This window comes from Suricata suricatta, chromosome 5, assembly GCF_006229205.1.
Source record: "Suricata suricatta isolate VVHF042 chromosome 5, meerkat_22Aug2017_6uvM2_HiC, whole genome shotgun sequence".
Classification (NCBI taxonomy): Eukaryota; Metazoa; Chordata; class Mammalia; order Carnivora; family Herpestidae; genus Suricata; species Suricata suricatta.
Window position 1 is genome coordinate 92,824,996 of NC_043704.1, and position 19,546 is coordinate 92,844,541.

At 41.9% G+C, this 19,546-nt stretch overlaps 1 protein-coding gene across 5 annotated transcripts in view; it reads right to left on the reverse strand.

The window, feature by feature from the left end:
- FNDC3B (fibronectin type III domain containing 3B) overlaps window positions 1–19,546 on the reverse strand; it is a 351,431-nt gene that overhangs the window by 246,191 nt on the left and 85,694 nt on the right. For all 5 annotated transcript variants that reach the window (XM_029939870.1, XM_029939867.1, XM_029939871.1 and 2 more), the window contains exon 3: window positions 6,752–6,827. In XM_029939870.1, coding sequence (XP_029795730.1) covers window positions 6,752–6,827 — 76 coding nt within the window. The remainder of the gene's footprint in view (window positions 1–6,751; window positions 6,828–19,546) is intronic.

A 19,546-nucleotide genomic window follows, 5' to 3' on the forward strand; every position in this document is an offset into this window, starting at 1 on the left:
CACACACAGGCCAAAGACTGCTTTGTCCTGAAGCTGACCTTTAAGAGCTATACAATGGACTGGCAAGTTAATGGAGTCAAAGTTTTCCTGGAAACTCAGACCCTCCCAGCTTAGAACCTCACCGAAGGACTGTGAATACCCCTCACCAAATACAGTTTTGGATCAATCAGAAAGATAGGCAGGACACTGGGGCGAGTCTGGGCAATTCTAAAAGATTTTCAAGGGAGGCCTAACTCTTCACAGTAACATTTCAGATTAGCGGTCACTCACATACTGCCCCTCTCCCACATCCCCATGCCCCTGTTGTAAAAGAAATGCATTTTTAAAAAAAATTTTTAAATGTTTATTTATTTTTGAGAGGCAGAAAGAGAGCACAAGCAAGGGAGACACAGAATCAGAAGCAGGCTCCAGGCTCCGAGCTGTCAGCACAGAGCCCAACACGGGGCTTGAACTCACGATCTGTGAAATCATGACCTGAGCCAAAGTCAGATGCTCAACTGACTGAGCCACCCAGGTGCCCCAAGAAATGCATTTTTAAAGCAGTTTCTCACATAGAAAAGTACCTCTCAAAATCCTCGTCTTTTAGTAAGAGAAAAACCATTTCCACTGATAATACATTCTACAAATAAATATAGTCAAATAACAGTTATGTGTTCAATGTAATGAAAATTTGCAAAGATTCAGAAGAAGGTAAGGCACTCATATAAAATTAATTTCACTCTCAAACCATGCAAATATTTTTGATGAAAAACGTGTTTGCAGATGTAAGCCAAGGCAAGGGTTCAATCAACCTTAGAAAACCGACTTCATTTGTCACAGGTCTTCTCCCTTGGTTCTAAGCCAGTAAAACAAGAATTTCTCATTTATATGCAAAGTCTGCTTTAATGGACTAGACCATATAGACGCTTTGCATGTGAAATTATAGTCTCCCTCAACTTGTAAACCGAGCTATGACACCACTCATGCCACTTCCTGATACACAAAGCATGAGACAGCGAGAGTACCCTTGGATCTGTCATAAAATTCCTATCAAGAATGACAGGTCAGTGTTTTAATGCACCAAACAAGTGTAATAAATGCATTTAAAGCACCAAATGAGGGAATTAAGAAAACAAGTAACATTAAAGTCCCTGTGGCAGTCTGGGTGCTGAATCATACAAGGAGGGGGGTGGCAGACAAACGAGGAGATCCAGAAATGTGGAACCGCTCTCAATGGTGTCATTCACAGGGCCCCAGAGCAGAGCGTGGTGTTCGTCAGTGAGACAGCTCCCACACTCAGGGGCAGGAGGAGGATGAGACACAGGGCTGAGGAAGGCTCCTGGAGGGTAAGTAGCGGAGGGAGAGTTCCGTACGCTGATGGCGGCCAAGCTACGGCCGGGGGAGAGCAGAGTCTCCTCCTGTTTCCCTTCTACCACACATCCTGCATCATTTCGAGCTCCCAACCCACTCGACACAAGTGAGCCGAGTAAACGGCATCTGTAAAAGGTGTCTAAGTTATTCTGGGCAGAAAACATCAGCAATTAGGTTATCTCTAAATAGCATTCTTTATTGAACTAATGGTGCTTCCCAAGCGTTTTACTTCACTCTGTCTTTTTTCCTATGACTAGGACATCCACCTGTTTTCTTCAGGCTTACGATTTGTATCTAAGTCTTAAAAGACAAAAACTGAAGATGTAATATATCAGGTCAGTATGAAAGTACTTTAGATTCTAAACATGTATCTCTAAAGGAAACTGATTAGCGTCAATTATCCAACATTTTTGAAAAGTGGAAGTTCTCCTACAAAGTCTTTAGAGACCACAAAAAGTACTGAACTAAACATCTTTAAGCTCCCGGCACAATAGTAAAATTTAAAAGAAAAATGATCACACCTAATGGGATGCCAGAGCCAGTCAAGGATCTAGGTAAATAATTACCAAGAAGCTGCTAAGATGCCTGGGTGGCTCAGTCAGTGGAGCATTTCACTTCGGCTCAGGTCATGATCTCACGGTTTGTGAGTTCGAGCCCCACATCCGGTTTTCTGCTCTCAGTGCACAGCCTGCTTTGGATCCTCTGTCTCCCTCTCTCTCTCTCTGCCCCAATCCCACTTACGTGCTCTCTCTCTCTCTCTCTCTCTCTCTCAAATATGAATAATAAAAACATTTAAACAAATCACTTAATAGAGGCTGTGCAGCTGGCAGGCAGGGTGAGGATACTGTGTCACAACTGAGTTCACAGTCTAATTCAAGAGCTAAAGAAAGGTTCCCACAGGTAATCTGACTGTTCCAGGCACTGCCACCTCCACTTGCTCCTCCAGGAATGCACAGGTCAGAATGGAATGGAGTGGCCCCGGAGGGCTCCGCGAGGAGACAGACCCAGAGCCCTAAAGGAAGTGCAGTGTTTATTTTGGCTGCAGGAGTTTACAGGGAACAGAGAAATGGCCCAGATAAAAAGATGGCGTGTGTGGACAGGAAGGAAGGCTGCGTTGCCAGCACCTCAGCCCAGACACGGATATGAAAATAAGAGGAGAGACCCACAGCTGCCCTCTATTAATTCCTGAATTAAGCAAAGGCAAGACTTTGTACTGATTGCTAAGATTCCTTTTTCCCCCTCTAACAATTGGCTCTTTATACTTTCATCTGGCCTAAGAAAGAAAAATCTTTTGTCTAGGGTGCCATAGGTATAGGGCTGCCTCCAAGTGAGAATAAACTATGACCTTTTGTGACCCCCTCAAGACCTATGATTCATGTTTCATAGAAAATATTGAGAAATATTCCCCATTAGAAATGAATTTGCTTTCACAGCATGTTGTATGTTTCCTGTGTTTTTCTTCCTTCGTTATTACCAAGGACATTCTCATGAAAACAAAGTCTTGTTTCCCCCCTCATTATAACCAGATTCTTTATATTGATTTTCTTTGACTCTCCAAACTGCCTTTTCGTGGGGTCACAATGAGCTTCTGGTGTCTTTCGAGTGATGTCATAAATGTCCTATGGAGAAAATCAGTAGGCTAACAAATTCAACTCAAGAAGTTTGCCGTCATATGGTGTAATTACAGAGTTTCCAGGAAGGCCCCACAACCAACTCCGCCCACGACCCCTAATCCCCTCCACTCCCAAAAGCAATCTCTAACTCACTGAAATAGTAGTGTTGAAATAGCAGAGTTATTAAGCTGCCAGTTTCAACCGTGGTACAAGCAATAGTTATGACTTCAAACTTTCCAGAAAGACCACAACCAACACCCTCTCAAACACTCCCAAAAAACCACCTCCCCACCTGCTGGCTGGTGTTGAAAGACCACAACTCAAGCTTCACTCTCTTCATTTTAATCTCTAGTAAAACGCAAATGCTTCTTTCAGGAGCCCCCCAGTCTAATAGGATTCCATTTCAGGTCTTTTCCTACTAGGTTTTTAAAAGGTAAACAAGAGAGGATGGCCCCCCACATTACCAGTCCTCACCCCGGGTACCCCTCCTCGCACAGCAGCTGGGGCGGGAGGCCCCACACCCGGAAGCTCAGCCCAACCCAACTCTGGACCCTGTCCTCGCATTGGGCAGAAATAATTTCAGGAATCTCAATCAGTATTCCTGTGTTACACTATCTGCTCTGAGTTCTGGTAAGAGGACATCTATCTTATTCGAAAGACCCAGCCTCTACCACAGATTGACTGGGTTTTGCTCTGCAGGCCACCTCTACTTCATCCTGGCCATCCGAGTACTCGCCCTGGGATCCTGCCCAGAATCCTGTTATTTTAGAAGAGAAATTGACCTTGTTCTTATCGCATGCCCAAAGAGAACAGAGTCCTACTACTCCAGTTCCCTGATGTAAAGCCACAGAGCAAGGCAATAAAGGGCTCGTGTCCGCCAGTCCAGACATACAAGGGGTAAACACTCAACTCTGCCTCTTTTGAGTTCTGTGTATTTAAATTAACCTCCAGGAGCCTCAGCCTAGTGGATACTCTGTCCATTAAATAAGAGAATACAATCATAGCCTAAGAGCTAAGTAAGTATTAGCAACACAGGGATGTTAATCACAGTGAAAGGATAATAATGTTACAATTGTGTTGGAATTTACAAATATATGGCCTACTCCCACATTCTGTGTTGATATGTTCTCCCCACCTGGAGTGAAGCATTCAATTACACTAGAACTCGACAGAAGGCTTGGGGGAGAGGGGGATGCGGGGGTTCAGGGAGTGCCTATTATACAGTGGTGACAGTCCCTGGGCCTGGACTCCAGGTTCCTCCCAGTTCCCTCATCCTGTGGCCCCAGGGCTTCCCAAGGCCTACCCGACCACTTGCTCTCCTGTCCTCTTCTCTCACATTCTATCCTGTGTCATTTCAATTAATCGGGCCAGGTACCCCCATTGTCCCACATGCAGAGAACCCTAGTAGCTGGGGTTCAGAAGAGAACAGAGGATACGAAGTCTGGGGAAGCCAAACATAAATGGCTCCACAATTCTGCTTTAGTCAAAGGCATTTCTGAAATCACTGTAAGTAGGGTTAAGGCCACTTATCTCAAAGTAACATCATGAAAAAATACAATGGAGCAATTGTGAACAGAGTGATATACTTGCAACATTCCCTGCAGAGTGCCACCAGTTACTGACATGAAGTCCAAAAAAAAAGTGGGGGAGAGGTGAACAACATACACACACACGTGAGCACATGCATGCACATACAGTCCTTAGACACAGAATAAAAGCAGGTGGTATGAAAGAGTGGATTTCATGTATGTTGATTTACTCAGCAATTTGCTTTTTATGGATTCTACTGCCCACACTCAAATTGTAGAGGAACACAGAGTACCTGCCAATTAATTCATGGGGCTCCGATGTTACCGCGACCAGAAGCTCAAATGCTTTCTTACTGAACTGAAAATACCAGGTTCATTCTATGTAGGTGAAATGACTTTTTATCTAATTTTTTAAGGATGATTTATTTTTAAAGACAGTGGATTTTGAGGTTTTATTTGTAGGCAGTATCTGTTTATTATAGAACTGCAAGTGCATAGAAGATTCTATATCTCATACTGTTTTAAAATATTTATTTCCTCTCTTCTCTTACCTGAACTTTCTTTGTATGATTTATCACCAAAGCCTAGATTCAGTTTTCAAATGGTTTAGAATACCAAAGATCAATTCCAGGAACATAATGGTCACACAAATGCAATTGGTAAACATCATTACTAAAATGGTTAAGTCTATTCAGATTAACTGCAATTAAAATTCATTAGGCTTGAATCTTTGAAAATACACACATTTCTCCAAAAGTAAAAGCTTCCTAAATTTTGGTCTTAGAGGTACAAAAACAAGTAGCAAAACCACAAAGCAGCATGCTCTGCTAATTTAAACAGAGCAACAGAAAAATCACCCTTTTTCCGTGCAGCTCATTATGGGAAACTAAAACTGTAGGGCATTTCCCTTCCTTTATTTATATACTGGTGAGCAACTCCAGAAATTAAAATGAGGCCTCTGGTCAGATTCTAGTCCAATCAAGAACCTAGTACTGAACTCCATCACATGCCAATCTGTCTGTCATTTGCCCTATAATCCTAATCACTGTCCAAAAGAGCTGTCACAAAAGTGTCCTCCGGCACAGGAGAGTTTCCGGGGCTAACTACAGATCTGGACTAAGCTTCCTACATGAAACTCCATATGTATGGTTCAGAGTATCTAAATCGTTTCTCTCCAAAGTGAACTATAGAGAGGAGGCACTGTATTATGCAAGTAGAAATTAAATGAAATGCCCTCGGAGCTGTACTTAAAGAACTACACCCAAGGAGTGTCACCCTAGCCCTGGAAGACTTATTTAGGGGACAAGATTCTGGACTAGGAGCTGATGCTGTACCGGAGAACTTGCGAGGGAGTATTTTGCATATGGAGGGACATAAATCACGAAGGGCAGAGGGAAGATCGTGGTGAGCGGATTTCCAAGCCAGCCCCCAGTTGATTCCCTCCTATGGGTGTTCCCACCCTGTGCAATCCCCTTCCCAAGCGGGCTGGACCCAGTACTCCTGCCCTCTAGCTGCTGCTGTGATGAAGCGATCTGCCGCACGCCGAAGCCACTTACTGAGGAACTGAGTGAAGCCTCCGGCCAATAGCCCACAAAAACCTAAATCTTGCCAACAACCACTAGAGCCAGCCTGGAAATAGACTGACACTCAGACATGCCTTACAGGGACTGCGGCTCTCACCCACACCTGGATTTTGGCCTCTTGAGAGGCCCAGGGCCGTGGGACAAGGCTGAGCTGTGCCTAAATCTCTGACCCACAAAAACCGTGAGGCACTCAATGTTGTTGTTCTACGCCACTAAAGTTTGAAGTAACCTGTTAACTGGTAACCAATAACAGACACTTAATACAGACTTTACCTCTAAAAACATTATCTGGTTAGCGTCACAATATATATTTGAAATTTTTATCTACTTTGAACAAGTATGTGTTCTCAATTGAGAATTTTAAGTCTTTCAAACTCTCAACATTTTCCAAATTCCATAACATATTAAGATACTGCAAGCTTTCCCAAGTTAAATGAATTCACTTAAGAACCAAGAAAATACTAGAGGCATTTAATTTGGTCCCTTATACATCACAGGACTGCATCAGCATTTAGGAAAAACTATTTTATAGAAAGATAAAAAAGTTTTTAAAAATCCAAGATCAATTTTACTTCTGGAGAAGACCATGCAGACACAAAGAGAAACGTGACTTCCTTAAAACAAGAAATAAAGGAGAAAACCCCTTTGATTAGAGAGCTTACAAAAACTTCCTTACCTTGAATGCACTGAAGTGTTCCATCCTCTGCTCTTATTGTAAAAGTCTCACCTGGATTAACTTGAACGAGAATGACCTGCCAAAATAACACATTAATTTCAGTTTAATACTAGAGCATCTGGGGTTTCTCTTCAATGGTTTTATTGCTTGAATTTATGTACTAGACAGGAAGTATGTGGCACGGAATACTGTATAAACACAAAACTTAGGATATGTCTTAGACCTGATTCAAATTTAAGGGCGAGGGGTGGGGGGAGGTGGTGTACATGCATTTGAATTTAGCCAAGGGAATTCTCCTGTGTTGGTTGCAATGTTAGGTACCTTAAAAGGTCAATTTTTTTTCTTTCAAACAATTCCTTCTTTTCTTTCACTAATTTAGAAACAACAGATAAAGAAGAAAAAAGACCTGAAACTAGACTTATAAAGGAAAATAGCACAGAGAAATATGGTTCTGGCCTAACATTATTACATACTGTTCCCAAGTGTCCATTACTGACCTGGGTTATATGATTCTACTATGTAAAAAAAATGGAAGCAATTTATAAGAAAAATGTTTGGAAAATAGAGTATCTGTGTAAAAGGTCTGGAAATAATAATACACACTATAAAATAAATGAATGATCTTACAAATCGGCCTCAAACTCTCAAAGTTTTAAATCTATTATCTAAATGTCAGTGAACATAAATATTTAATATTAGTAGATAACTTCCACGACTGGACCAAGCACAGCAATGGTAAAGTACGTTCTTCCAAGAGCCTTACAGTTTCAGTTCTCACCTGGTTCCTTTCAGTAACAAAAGAAAAAGGATCACTAATTTATATCTAAATACAAATTAAGAGATGTAATCCAAGCTTAAAAACTGTACTTGAAAATCACCATGTGCAAGGTTAACACTATTCAAATAATTACTGTACATTTCTGGAAACTGGAAGGACGTCAGTGTCAGATTCATCTGAGAGCTCTCGGACCAAGGCGTGTGCCTCCCTGCACTGAATCTATCAACATACCGCTCCCTCTGTCACTAATTAGCTTCCTGTCCTCCTTCACCACTTACCACCCACGTTATGCCCTATCTGACCAGCTAATGCCTATTCATTCTTGTCAGCTTTAAGAGGGGTTCTCTGCTGGGGTGGCCGGCTGGCTCAGTCCGTGGAGCGTTCTTACTCTCAATCTTGGGGTTGAGCGTTTGAGCCCCATGTTGGGTGTAGAGATTACTTAAAAATAAAATCTAAAAAAACAAAATAAAAAAAAAAAAAAAAAACAAAGAAAAGTGGCACCTGCCTCCCAGGACAGGTTGGGTCCTCCACCATGCGTTCTCGTGCACACACACACCTATACTCCTTCCTAGAATTCAAAACTCCAACTAGTTAAGCTATTATTTTAGGGTCTGTCCTTCCTTCTTTAACACTGGCTCTAGAAGAACAAGGTCTGGCATAAAAGAAGTACTCAAAACTGTACCTGGCATAGAATAAATACGTGCTTGAATAACTGTTTCTACTGAAGGAATGAAAGTCTGAAAACATAAAGCAAAACAATCGTAAAAGATTATTTTAACTTAGAAATTAAGCTTTCATAATGTTCAACCTAAACAGTCAACATTATTTACTGTATGTACCATCATTTATGTTTTGTAAAAATGTTTGAGATCAAAGCTATTTCATCTTTAAAACCTAAACCTTTAATATCCATGTACTTTGCTTCTTCTAATAATTCACCACAGAAGACACTGCTGGGACATTATAATTATTGAAATCAGGAAATACATTAACTGGAGAAAACAAGATCATTCAGGGGAAAGCAGTCCAAGTTTCATCCCTGGTGCGTCTCATTATCTTGAATTGTAACGGTGGTTTCAGGGCAATTTATTTTTCCTGTACAGTAACTGTGTCAATAATCTTTCGGTCTTAAGTATTCAAATTCTCACCAATGTAAACACACTGTGCCATTTTAAGAAGTCAAAAGGAAATCCCTTCAGATCGCTATACAGATACTGAAACATTTCAATTGCTTTCTTGAAACCGAGCTTTTAAAGTCATTCTTCACATGAAAATAGTTTTGATTTAACTTTATTTTCACATAAACATAGAACATAATTCAACTACAATGGAATAAAAAAAAGACTCCAACAAAGAAAGTTCTCTGTGTCTTTTTAAAAGTCCTTAGACCAATTCCCACATAGCTGTAATACAGCAGAAACCATTTGCTTGTGCGGAAACTCTCAGGATAAGACCTACACTATGCGCCTGTAGAATTAATTAGTCGGAGGGAAAAAAAACATCAAGGACACCAAGACCCTGCCCAGATATTCTCTGACAATCCCCGATTCACGTACTCTCTTCCCATCACTCTCAAAACTGTCACACAGCGTGTCCTAAATGCCAGTTCTCAAAGTACAATTCGCCAGCATTATGGAAAGTCTCAGGCAAGAAAAGGGATTTCTGAATTGGGGTATGTTCCAGATTCTGTCACATTACCTGCATTTCACATTGCTTTTCACACTGCATGAAGAGTGTAACCGTTCTTAGCGGTCACGGACACCCCGCCACAACTCAAGAAATGGCCCTGAGGCACCCAGCCTCCAAAAGCCATTTGTGCCATCAGCTCTCGCTTACAGAGGCCAATTCCTGACCCCCATCTGGCTTCTTCAGGGAGAAAGATGATAGGTCAAGAGCTTTTAAGCATCCTACTAAAATACCACTCTTCAAATGTTTAGTTCCTGTAATTTTCCCTGCTGCTGGGTTGCTATGCCAACCAGATTATAAATCTACCTCAGAAACCAGGCAAATCACCTGTGTCCCAACATCAATTTTTCTTAGAGCAAAAGTCATTACTGGAGCAAACTGCGTTCACCTTGGCACGGAGTTATTATAAAAGAAAGCATTTTATTATCCTGGGGCCAACTGACCACCTCACTGTTTTCAGTGTCAGTAATGGAGAGAGAAAAAAGTTTTGACACACACCAGCCCAGTGATCTGTCCCTGACAACAGACATGAATGAGACGCCAGCAGCCTTGCCTTGCATCACCCACCGCCCCGAGGAGCGTGAGTCACACCCTGGCAGCCTCCCTGGCGCTTAACCTTTCCTATCATAGCAGCCTCCCTCTCTCTCTCTCTCTCTCTCTGACCCCTCTTTCTCCCTCCCTCCTCTCTCTCTCTAGCCACAAAACAGACAGACATAACTATTACAAGTTCTCAGAAATGAATAACGTAAAACATCCTATCACTGCCCAAACCTCATCATTTTTTGTCCACTCACTAAGCATTTCCTGCTTTTCCAAAGTCAGCATTAAAAGAATTCAAGCTGCTTTCAGTGTCTTGTCAAAGGGAGGGAGGGAGGGAAAGAGAGAGAGAGAGAGAGAGAATTTTAAGCACTGATAGATTCTTTGTCCCCAGAGATGTTAAAACAGAACCATGTTAATCAAATCACAAGAGCACACTTCAGGCTATGCTTGCTTCATCAATCAGTCTCCAATCTATTCGGACTACAGGAACCAAGCCACCCAAAACAACCAGAGGCACGTCTGTCAAACATTAACGAAAACTAAGTGGCCATTCTTCCAAAATCTTAAACAGTAAAACAAGAGGTAGAATTAATATTATTCATGACACGGTTTTGCCCAGGTGTTCACAGATCTCTCCTTAAAAGGCATAAATCTGGGGCGCCTGGGTGGCTCAGTCAGTTGGGCCTCCGACTTCGGCTCAGGTCAGATCTCACATTAGTGGGTTCGAGCCCCGCGTAAGGCTCTGTGCTGACGGCTAGCTCAGAGCCTAGAGCCTGCTTCCGGTTCTGTGTCTCCTTCTCTCTCTGTCCCTCCCCCTCTCAAGCTCTGTCTCTCTCTGTATCAAAAATAAATAAAACATTTAAAAATAAATAAATAAATAAATGTTAAATTAAAAAAAAAAAAGGCATAAATCTAACTAGGTTTCCTGCCCGGTAGATGAGGAAAAGGAAAGCTACTTCTGAAATTTAAGTTGTGGGAGGCGGATTAACCAGATCAATAGCATCTAAGGCTGTTCCTGGAGAAAAATTCCCAATGTACGCCCCAAATAAAAAATGACCAGCCCGCTGACAAGTCACCGCCATGTACGTGTCCATCACAAAAGCCTCTGTCGGGAGAATGGTGCTGACTGACCAAAGATGGAACATTACATTTGCAGCTTCCTTACAAGTTAAATCCAATACCCAGCCAATCAAGATAGAAACTGTGCTAGGAGAGGGGATCTCATTTCATTTCTGGAGCTTTCTCCATCTGCCATACTCTGTAAGGCTGCCTTACTTACTCTTAGCAGTTTTATGTATAAATGAACACTTCACACTTGGAGCCAGCATTTATGATTATTCGACAGATATCTTTGGGGGCAGGGGGGCTGATACAACCTAAAACCTGTAGAAGAGTTCCATGTAAGGAATGATTCTATCCATGAATATCTAATAACTTTGAAAAAAAAGATTTATGACTACGTGAAAGAAAATGCAGCACTTTTTTTTTTTTTTTATTCTCTCCCTCCCTCCCTCCAGATTCCCAAGCTCCAGAGAAATCCTGGCAAAGCTCTACCCAGGCCCTGGAAGCCCCAAACCATCCATCAATCCACCTTTGAGACCCTGGTGTCCGGGCTAGAGATCTGAGCTGGCCTCAAACAAACTGAAAAGGAGGTATCATCTGTTTTCTATGTCCCCTCTTTGGGCTCCGAATCAGGAAAAGGGAAAAGATGAGCTGCAAATAACCATTAATTATCTTTGTGGGACTAACATACACAAAGAAAATGTCCCAATATAAAAATGTGACAGGTAAAATAGAAATGTACTCAACGATGATATGAAAGTATTGATTACCTCATCTGCTCACCTGTCCAAACTGCAGCCTGAAACCAACGCTGGCAGGAATAAAACATACAAGACCAGGAGGTCTCCAAAAGTCCTTACACACTGGGTCAAGGCACAGGGACATGCATGGATATGAAGCTGGGGCTTGGTCTGTAACACTGATATGACAAATAATCTTGATTTGTTTCTTCCTGAGCTTTAGGACTTGTGCAGTTAATTTTTTTTCTTTTTTAGATTTTAATACCCAACGTGGGGCTTGAACTTACAACCTCGAGAGATCAAGAGTCACAAGCTCTATGGACTGAGCCAGCCAGGTATCCTGGACTTGTTCAGTTTAAAGCAAGAAGCAAGAATACTTCAATGCTCCAAAACTCTTAACTGTTTGATTTCTTCAAAGAATGGCAGATTCAAAATTATCCTCCTCATCCAACCATTACAAAGCTCTAAAATTAATCCAGCATGATGCAGGCTACTTTAGCAACTCTTTTTAACAGCTGCTTTTCTACAATGATTACATAAACAGCTATTATTAAACCCCTGTGGTCTGTTAGGTAGGTGTTACTAACCAACTTAAATAGATGGGGAAACAGGCTTATGGAAGATAAGTAACTTGTCTAACGTCACTGGAATCCAGCCCCATCTGACCAAAATGCACGCTCTTCTCTTCTAACACTCATGTCCCCCACTCTGATAGCCATGGGCTTCACGAAGTCAGTTCTTCATGAAGATACTTTATACTTTAAAAAATAGCTATAAGGAGAGAACTCACTTAACTATGTCAAAGGCGTGTCTCCAACACAATTTCTGAGGACAAGTTCTGTTCTAGGAAACCTAAGCGAGGGCCCATAATTCCCAACATGCCAGTTAGAAACCCTTTACTAACAACAAACAGTTGTTTTTATACTGAGCAAGATTTATTCTCATAAAGTCCTTGTCAAGTCCTTGAATTCCCCTAGAATCCTAGGATGAACCAATGAGCTAATGACTGGCTATCATTAGATCACTAGACGTCACTTCTCATGGGCCAGTAAGAGGCATAAAGAAATAAAGGAGGACTCCTGGGAAGGTGGCACCACGGCTTCTGTGTTTCCCAAAGTCATCTGTGATTAACGAAAAAAGACGGGAATGGATTAACAGGCAACCAAGGGAAGCGAAATCAAACCAAGGAGGACATTTTTATGCACTGAAATCACCAGTGCCTGCTGAAACTATGTACGTTGAAGAGTCAAGTCCATTTCATAAAACAAGTGTCCTCAGAAGAATTACTACTGGATCTCTATTAATTTAGCAAGTATCAATGAGCAGCCAGAATGCGTTAGGCATTCCTCCAGGCACTGGGAATAGAGACTTGGACAATACGAAGTTCTGCCCACCTCAGGCTGACAAACAGAACTTACAAGGGATGAGGAGGGGTGGGGGTGGGTAGTGTTCAAGCAAAAATAAAAGCTTTATAGATAGTGGTAAGGGCTATAAAGAGAATACAATGGCAGCTTGTAAGAAGTCATACATTTCTACTCTCTTTAATTGTATACTGCCTTGAATAAAGAGATTCTATTACAAAAAGAGCTGCTGTTTGCTAAGAATAAAAATATAGCCTTAACTTAAATGGAAAAAATGCAAAATGTAATATAGATGGCCAAAACTAGGTTAAAAGCCTCTTTTAAGAGAGCCACAAATGCCAGCGTCTAAGGTTGCAACTACAGGACTTTCAAGATAAAAACCAAGAATAGAAAAGACCAAAATTCTATGTAAGCGTAAGTATAGTTTTTCACTGGCTAAAAGTAACAGCCACCAAATATTCTTGAGCATTGGAAGCGCCATGATGTTTACTTAAATAATTTTCTCTCATTTTAATAAATAAAATTTTTACACCGTTTTTCAGTGCCAAAAAGTAGGACACTTCTTCCTTTAGTTGAAAATTAGGTCCACTGAGAAGAAAATTTGGTTCTTGTCGTCACTACTTCAGGGCTGATCCTTGTCAAAAATGCCCATCGGGAGAGATACAACCCCTTTCTGCCCCTCAATTCCAGCCCCGCACCCCAGGTCCACAGGCTGGGCTCTGACTACACTGAGAGAGAACGGGCAGTTCAGACCACTTTTCACTAACCAGCCGTACCAGGAAAGTGCTTTGCACACTGAATATAAAATGCCCCCTGTCATTTAGATCCCGCTACCTAATGTCTACTTTTGATCGGCTGAGAAAGAGCGATGTGATCCACACTGATGTGGTAATTCATGTCATGCATGTCTCGTAAGCTGTGCATTGAACCTAAACAAACATCTCTACTATCAGAATCTCAAGGTCAGGGGTTGAGTGACTCAAGGTGAGTGTCCAACTTCACCTCAGGTCATGATCTCACAGTTCGTGAGTTCCAGCACCATGTAGGACTCTGTGCTGACAGCTCGGAGCCTGGAGCCTGCTTTGGATGCTGTGTCTCCCTCGCTCTCTGCCCCTCCCCCACTGGCACTCTGTGTGTCTGTCTCTCTCTCAAATATAAACGAACATTAAGAAAAAAAAAAAGAATCTCAAGGCCAGTTCAGTGAAGAAACAGATTTAACTGCCTATATTCCCAAGATTCCAATATTTTAAAGTCTGTTTTAATGTTGGCCATGTCAGTCATTGAACACTGTTCTTCCCCCACAAAGATGTAATCAAGAAATAATGTACCCAAGGGGAATATCCTCAACCTTATAACTGACAGGAAATCAGTGCCCGATATTCTGTCATTAAATATTCTAGAGTTCACTTTTCTATATTACTATGCATTTTAAATTGCTTAAAATTAGCACTCCTATTGCCTGCTATCTTATGACCACTAACATAAAATCAGAAATGAATTCAAAGAGGTCCTATTCTAGAGAGGACTTCCCCTCCCCACCCAACTTTCCCCTCCCCATGTCTACACAGCATATGATCATTTATTTGGCCCTTGGCTTTCCAGTGATTACACTTATTTAACAACAATGCTCAATGCTATTATTGAAGCCCTGTTTTTTCAAAAGCATGTATTTGATGGGTACTTAACCATGTGCCAGGCATGATGTAAAGCACTGATGATTCAAAGACAAGAAAAATGATATCCTACTCATTTGTGTGTTGGTGTAAGGGTAGAAAATATACTGAACGGTAATAAAATCAGACTGCTACAAAGAGCTATGGAACTGAAGGAAGCATTGAGAAATCGGGGAAAGCTAAGTTGGGAGTGACATTTAAAGCAGGAACAGGAGATGCCAAGCGGATAAGCAAACGAACAATCCCACACACACAAATGCACGGAGGCATGGATGGCCGGATGTGTTTAGAATTCCGACGTGGTCATAATGATATATGCAGGGAACAGAGGGGTAAAGGTGAGACTTCAGAGCAGGGCCACCTAGGGAAAGTCTTTGTTCGCCCGATTTAAAAGTCTGGACTTTATCCTGTGAGCAGAACTCCCCCATGGGACAGCAACATTACTAGATAACTCCGATAGCAGTGAGTACCTCTAACTGATACGGAAGACACTGGGCACAGGGAGACCGTAAAGAGGTTAATGAAACATCCACCTGGGACATTATTCAGGGATTAAGCTGTTCAAAGTTTAAGTTTTCAAAAACAGTTGCTGGTTTAACCTTTAAATGTGGCTAGCCAGGTCACAGGGTCTGCCCCAGACTCGTCCTGCCCCACCTCCTCACCAACACTGAACTTTCTAAGATTGTGGAGGTGTAGGAAGCTCTGTGGTTTTGCCAGAACTAGTTCAGTGTTTCCTACTTCCTGTCACCCTAGTTCTGTTCTCTGCGATGCTGCCGCTTCAACATCTACCCTGCTCTCGTTGATAGGCATCAATGCCCATCTTGTGCCTCCTCCTCCTCAATTTTTTCTGTCCTTAATTTCTTCTCTTTGGGCTCTTGGCTTTTGCTCTAAAAAGCTAAGTCCAAGAGTGTTCAACAGCCACCCTGGCATTCCTTTCCTTTATTTCCAGTCACCTCACCAAGCAGTCACAGTAGATGAGGTGTCCACCTGCCACATTTTTGGTGGGTTTCTGCACCACAAGAAAAGGATGACTAGTAGAACTGGTAGGATATTGGAAAACAGATAGAATTAGGTGTCAAAGGAGAACCATGACTCATTTTCAAGGGCCCAAAGTGAATCATCTCTCCAAAGCACCTACTTTCTGATTCCTAAATAATTCCATTTCAGACTAGTCCATTCATTTTTTTAAATCTTGAAGTTAAAGTTTGCCTCTCATCATACCATACATACAGAAAAAGGTTTGAAGAATAAGTTAAGGACTCAGAATTTCAGATAAAACCATATCACCTACAATGCCATCTTTAAATTACAAAAACCAATCTTAAGCAATTTTAAGATTTAAAAAAGTAAATACACAATGGCACATATTTCTTCTACATGTTTAAGTGTCTTTTCCTGCCATACTGTATGTTGAGATAAAATTAAATGGAACTCAGGTCATGGCTATCTCCTAAATAACATGCTAGCATGTAAATGCTGAGTAGCTAAGTCTCTCTCTGCTCATCTTATTTTAATTTCAGCTCATTTTTGACTTGGTAGTTTAAAAAATCAACCAAGATAACCAAGCTACCAGTGAGAAGAGCAAATCAGATAGATGGCACTTGAGTCCCACTCTGCTACACAAGGCACTTAACCTTTCTATCCCTGTCTTTCCTCAGACAGACAGACAGACACACACACACACACACACACACACACACACACAGGAGAGAGGGACAGTGAGACAGAGAGACAGAGAGAGAAAAAATATCTCATATTATGTGCACGTAAGGAAAAGAGCGACTCTAATGCAGCTCTGGTACGAGGCTTACACATTATATGTGCTCAATAAATAACTATTAATGCTTCTTTATCTTCAAATTCCCACCAGTGACAAAACTCTAAGAAAAAAATATGGCCTCTAAAGAAAGTATAATTTTTTCCCCCTGAATCTGCGTTTCATCTTCTCAAAAAAAAAATCTGAAACCAACCAATTCTCGCCTCCAACCAGATTTTGTTTGAGAAACATTCTGGCTGTCCTTAAAAATTCACTTCCCAACTCATTCACAGTCTGGTGTCTGTTCGGCTTCCACGGTCTCAGGCAATAATGGTGAGTTTGGAATCCATTCACAGAAGTTCAGAAATCTAAGCCCTTTACATCTACAAAATGGTTTGAATTACTTGGAAACACATCTAATTAAGATTATCATAATGAAAATCAGCAATAAAAAGTAATAAAGTAACACCACTGTAAGTGGAAATTTCCTAGTAACTGCTCAGAACTCCAGAAGACCCTTTTCTGACCCATAAGCTGCCTTCTCAAGCACACAGGAAGAATTAACCTTGGCCACATTCTCCAAAGAGCATCAGGCATTTGCCTTTTTAAACACTTCAGCAAGTAGCTTGAGAGGTTATCCACCATACATTCCAGGAAAACAGAATTATACAGCTGGATACTTAAGACCTTTACAAAGTTTAAAGAAACTGTCCAGACTTAAGGTTTCAAGACAAACAGACTGAAAACACTCTTCAAAAATGTAATGCTTTAAGGTTTTCCTTTCTAGATCTTAGTTATCAGAGTTTTGTAAGCAACTGTTGGAAAGCTCAGAGCATTTGTACTCTTGGTCTTGGAATAATGATATCCCCGAGTGCATACACATACCGATCCGTACAAATGAACAGATTATTCCAATTCTTCCCTCATTCTGCACCAAGTCCAAATTCAGGACTGACACTAGTCTCTGCAGACAACGGAGGAAAAAATGTGACAAAAATTTTCCAGCCAGCCCCTCCCCTCCTCCTCACCGCCCTCAGCACATACGAGTACACAGCAGATTCAACGCACGGCTCTAATCCGGGGCCAGTTCATGCACCAATGACATCAGTGCAGTATAATGAGCCAAGCTTAAACTCCATCTGGGACAAATAATGTCCAGGCGCACTGTGACTTCTTTTGTTTATATACACTGACTAAATATGTCTTGGTGGTAAATGAACTAACTCTTAAGATTTATTTCCCAAGGCCTCCAAAACAATATTCTGCACCCCTGAAGCAACTCCCTGCCTCCAGTGCTCCTTCCAAGGCTATGCGTAAGTGATTTTTAACAGAACACATGATTTTGAAACATATAATTAACATCTTGAGGAGAGACAAAGTCCAAGCAGCCCTTCATCAATCTGAAACAAAGAAAATGAGGACCTGACTAGCAAATGGGTGTGGTATCACGGCTCATGGCACAAATACTGCACGACGCTTAATTCTGTACCCCTCCCCGCTCCCCCAACAAGAATTATCAGAGGTGAGAGACCTAAGGAATGCTCATGGAGCAAAGGGGCCATTTTCTTTCTCTTTGAAGGATAAACTTAGGGTGTTTTGTTCTTGCAGTTTTCACGTTAGTTAAGAGAAACAATCATAAATTCAGAAGGAAAAACAAACAATCTAATAGATTCAAGTCTTACAATAAGTTGTTAGATTTCCTCAGACACAAAAACTGTGCCTCTGGGATGATGTAATTTTTGAATGAGAATGAAAGGCAGGGTTTGGGAGGAAAAGAAGGCAGACAAAAAGGTCATCTCTGTGCTCCCAGGGCAAGCCTCCCAGGGACAAGGAACCCCTACTTCCCTTCTTTGGTCACCACAGTCTCCCTTCACAGCTCTGGACCCCAGAGGGAACCACGCCCCTGATGCAAATCTCAGGGAAAAAACCATCCCCCTAAGGAAAGAAGGGGAGGGGCTCCGGTGACCTGGGCCTCTGATGACTTCACTCCCAACTCCTCCTCCAACACAACCCCTGCCTCCAGGCCTCAGACACCACCACTCCCACGTGGCCTGCAAGGTTCAGAAGCTGCAGATCCAGAATCACTGCCACCTTCCAGAGCTAATGTGAAGATTGTGAAGGATATTGTATAAGATAACAGGAATACTCTTCCCAATGAAGTTTGTCAGGGACTATGGGCTGAAACTCAGCCCAGGTCTCTCCCAACTGTCTACCTGACCAAGACAATGAGATATGCCTAACCCGAGCCACTCCACCGACTACAGGTACTTAACCTTTCTTGCCACAGGTTCTGTCTGTAAAAATGATCAGCACCTTATAGGTGTATGATTACCAGATAACATGATGTCTATAAGTGCCCAGCACCATTGCCAGCACCTCCTAAGCCCTCACTTATCACTCCCTCCCTCCCCCACAGAGGGAACAAAGAAATCAATATATCAAAAGCCATTCTTTCCAACAATTCAGCTTACTGCCCACTAGAACCACTGGACTAAACATTGAGATCAAAAGCCTTCTTTCTGGTGATCAGCAAGCTCACAAAGTAACATTTAGGTTGAAGTAAATGCCAAAAACTCAGATACTTGGAATTCTTTCAATGTCAAATATCTGACCTTTAGTGAATCTTTTACATTGTTAAGGCACTGAAATCGCTGGAAGAGGAAAACTTACAGAATCTTTTATCCTATACTTGCCCCCTTGGTGTGGGAGTGATTGTTACACAAGGAGCCTCTGCTTCAGTCCAAAGGCGAAGCACAGAGCTGCTGTAGTGCCCACCTTCAGGTCCCCTGAAGAGAGGCACTTCAAAGTCCCAAGGCAGCTTGAAGAAGCAATGATGTGCAGAGGCAGTCAATAAAAAAAAAAAAAAAAAAAAAAAAAAGGGGGAAACTTCAGTGCCTGACCATGAGGAAGCCACTTTAAAAATGAGAACATGGGGACACCTGGGTGGCTTCGTCAGTTGAGTGTCCAACTCTTGATTTTGGCTCAGGTCACGATCCCAGGGTTGTGGATGGAGCCCCGAGTCAGACTCCACACTGAATGTGGAGAGTGCTAAAGATTCTCTCTCTCCCTCTCATCCTCACTAGCTTGTGTGTGCGTGCTCTCTCTCACAAGACAGATAGATAGATGATAGAGAGAGAGAGGGGGGGGGGAAGGAAGGAAGGAAGGAAGGAAGGAAGGAAGGAAGGAAGGAAGGAAGGAA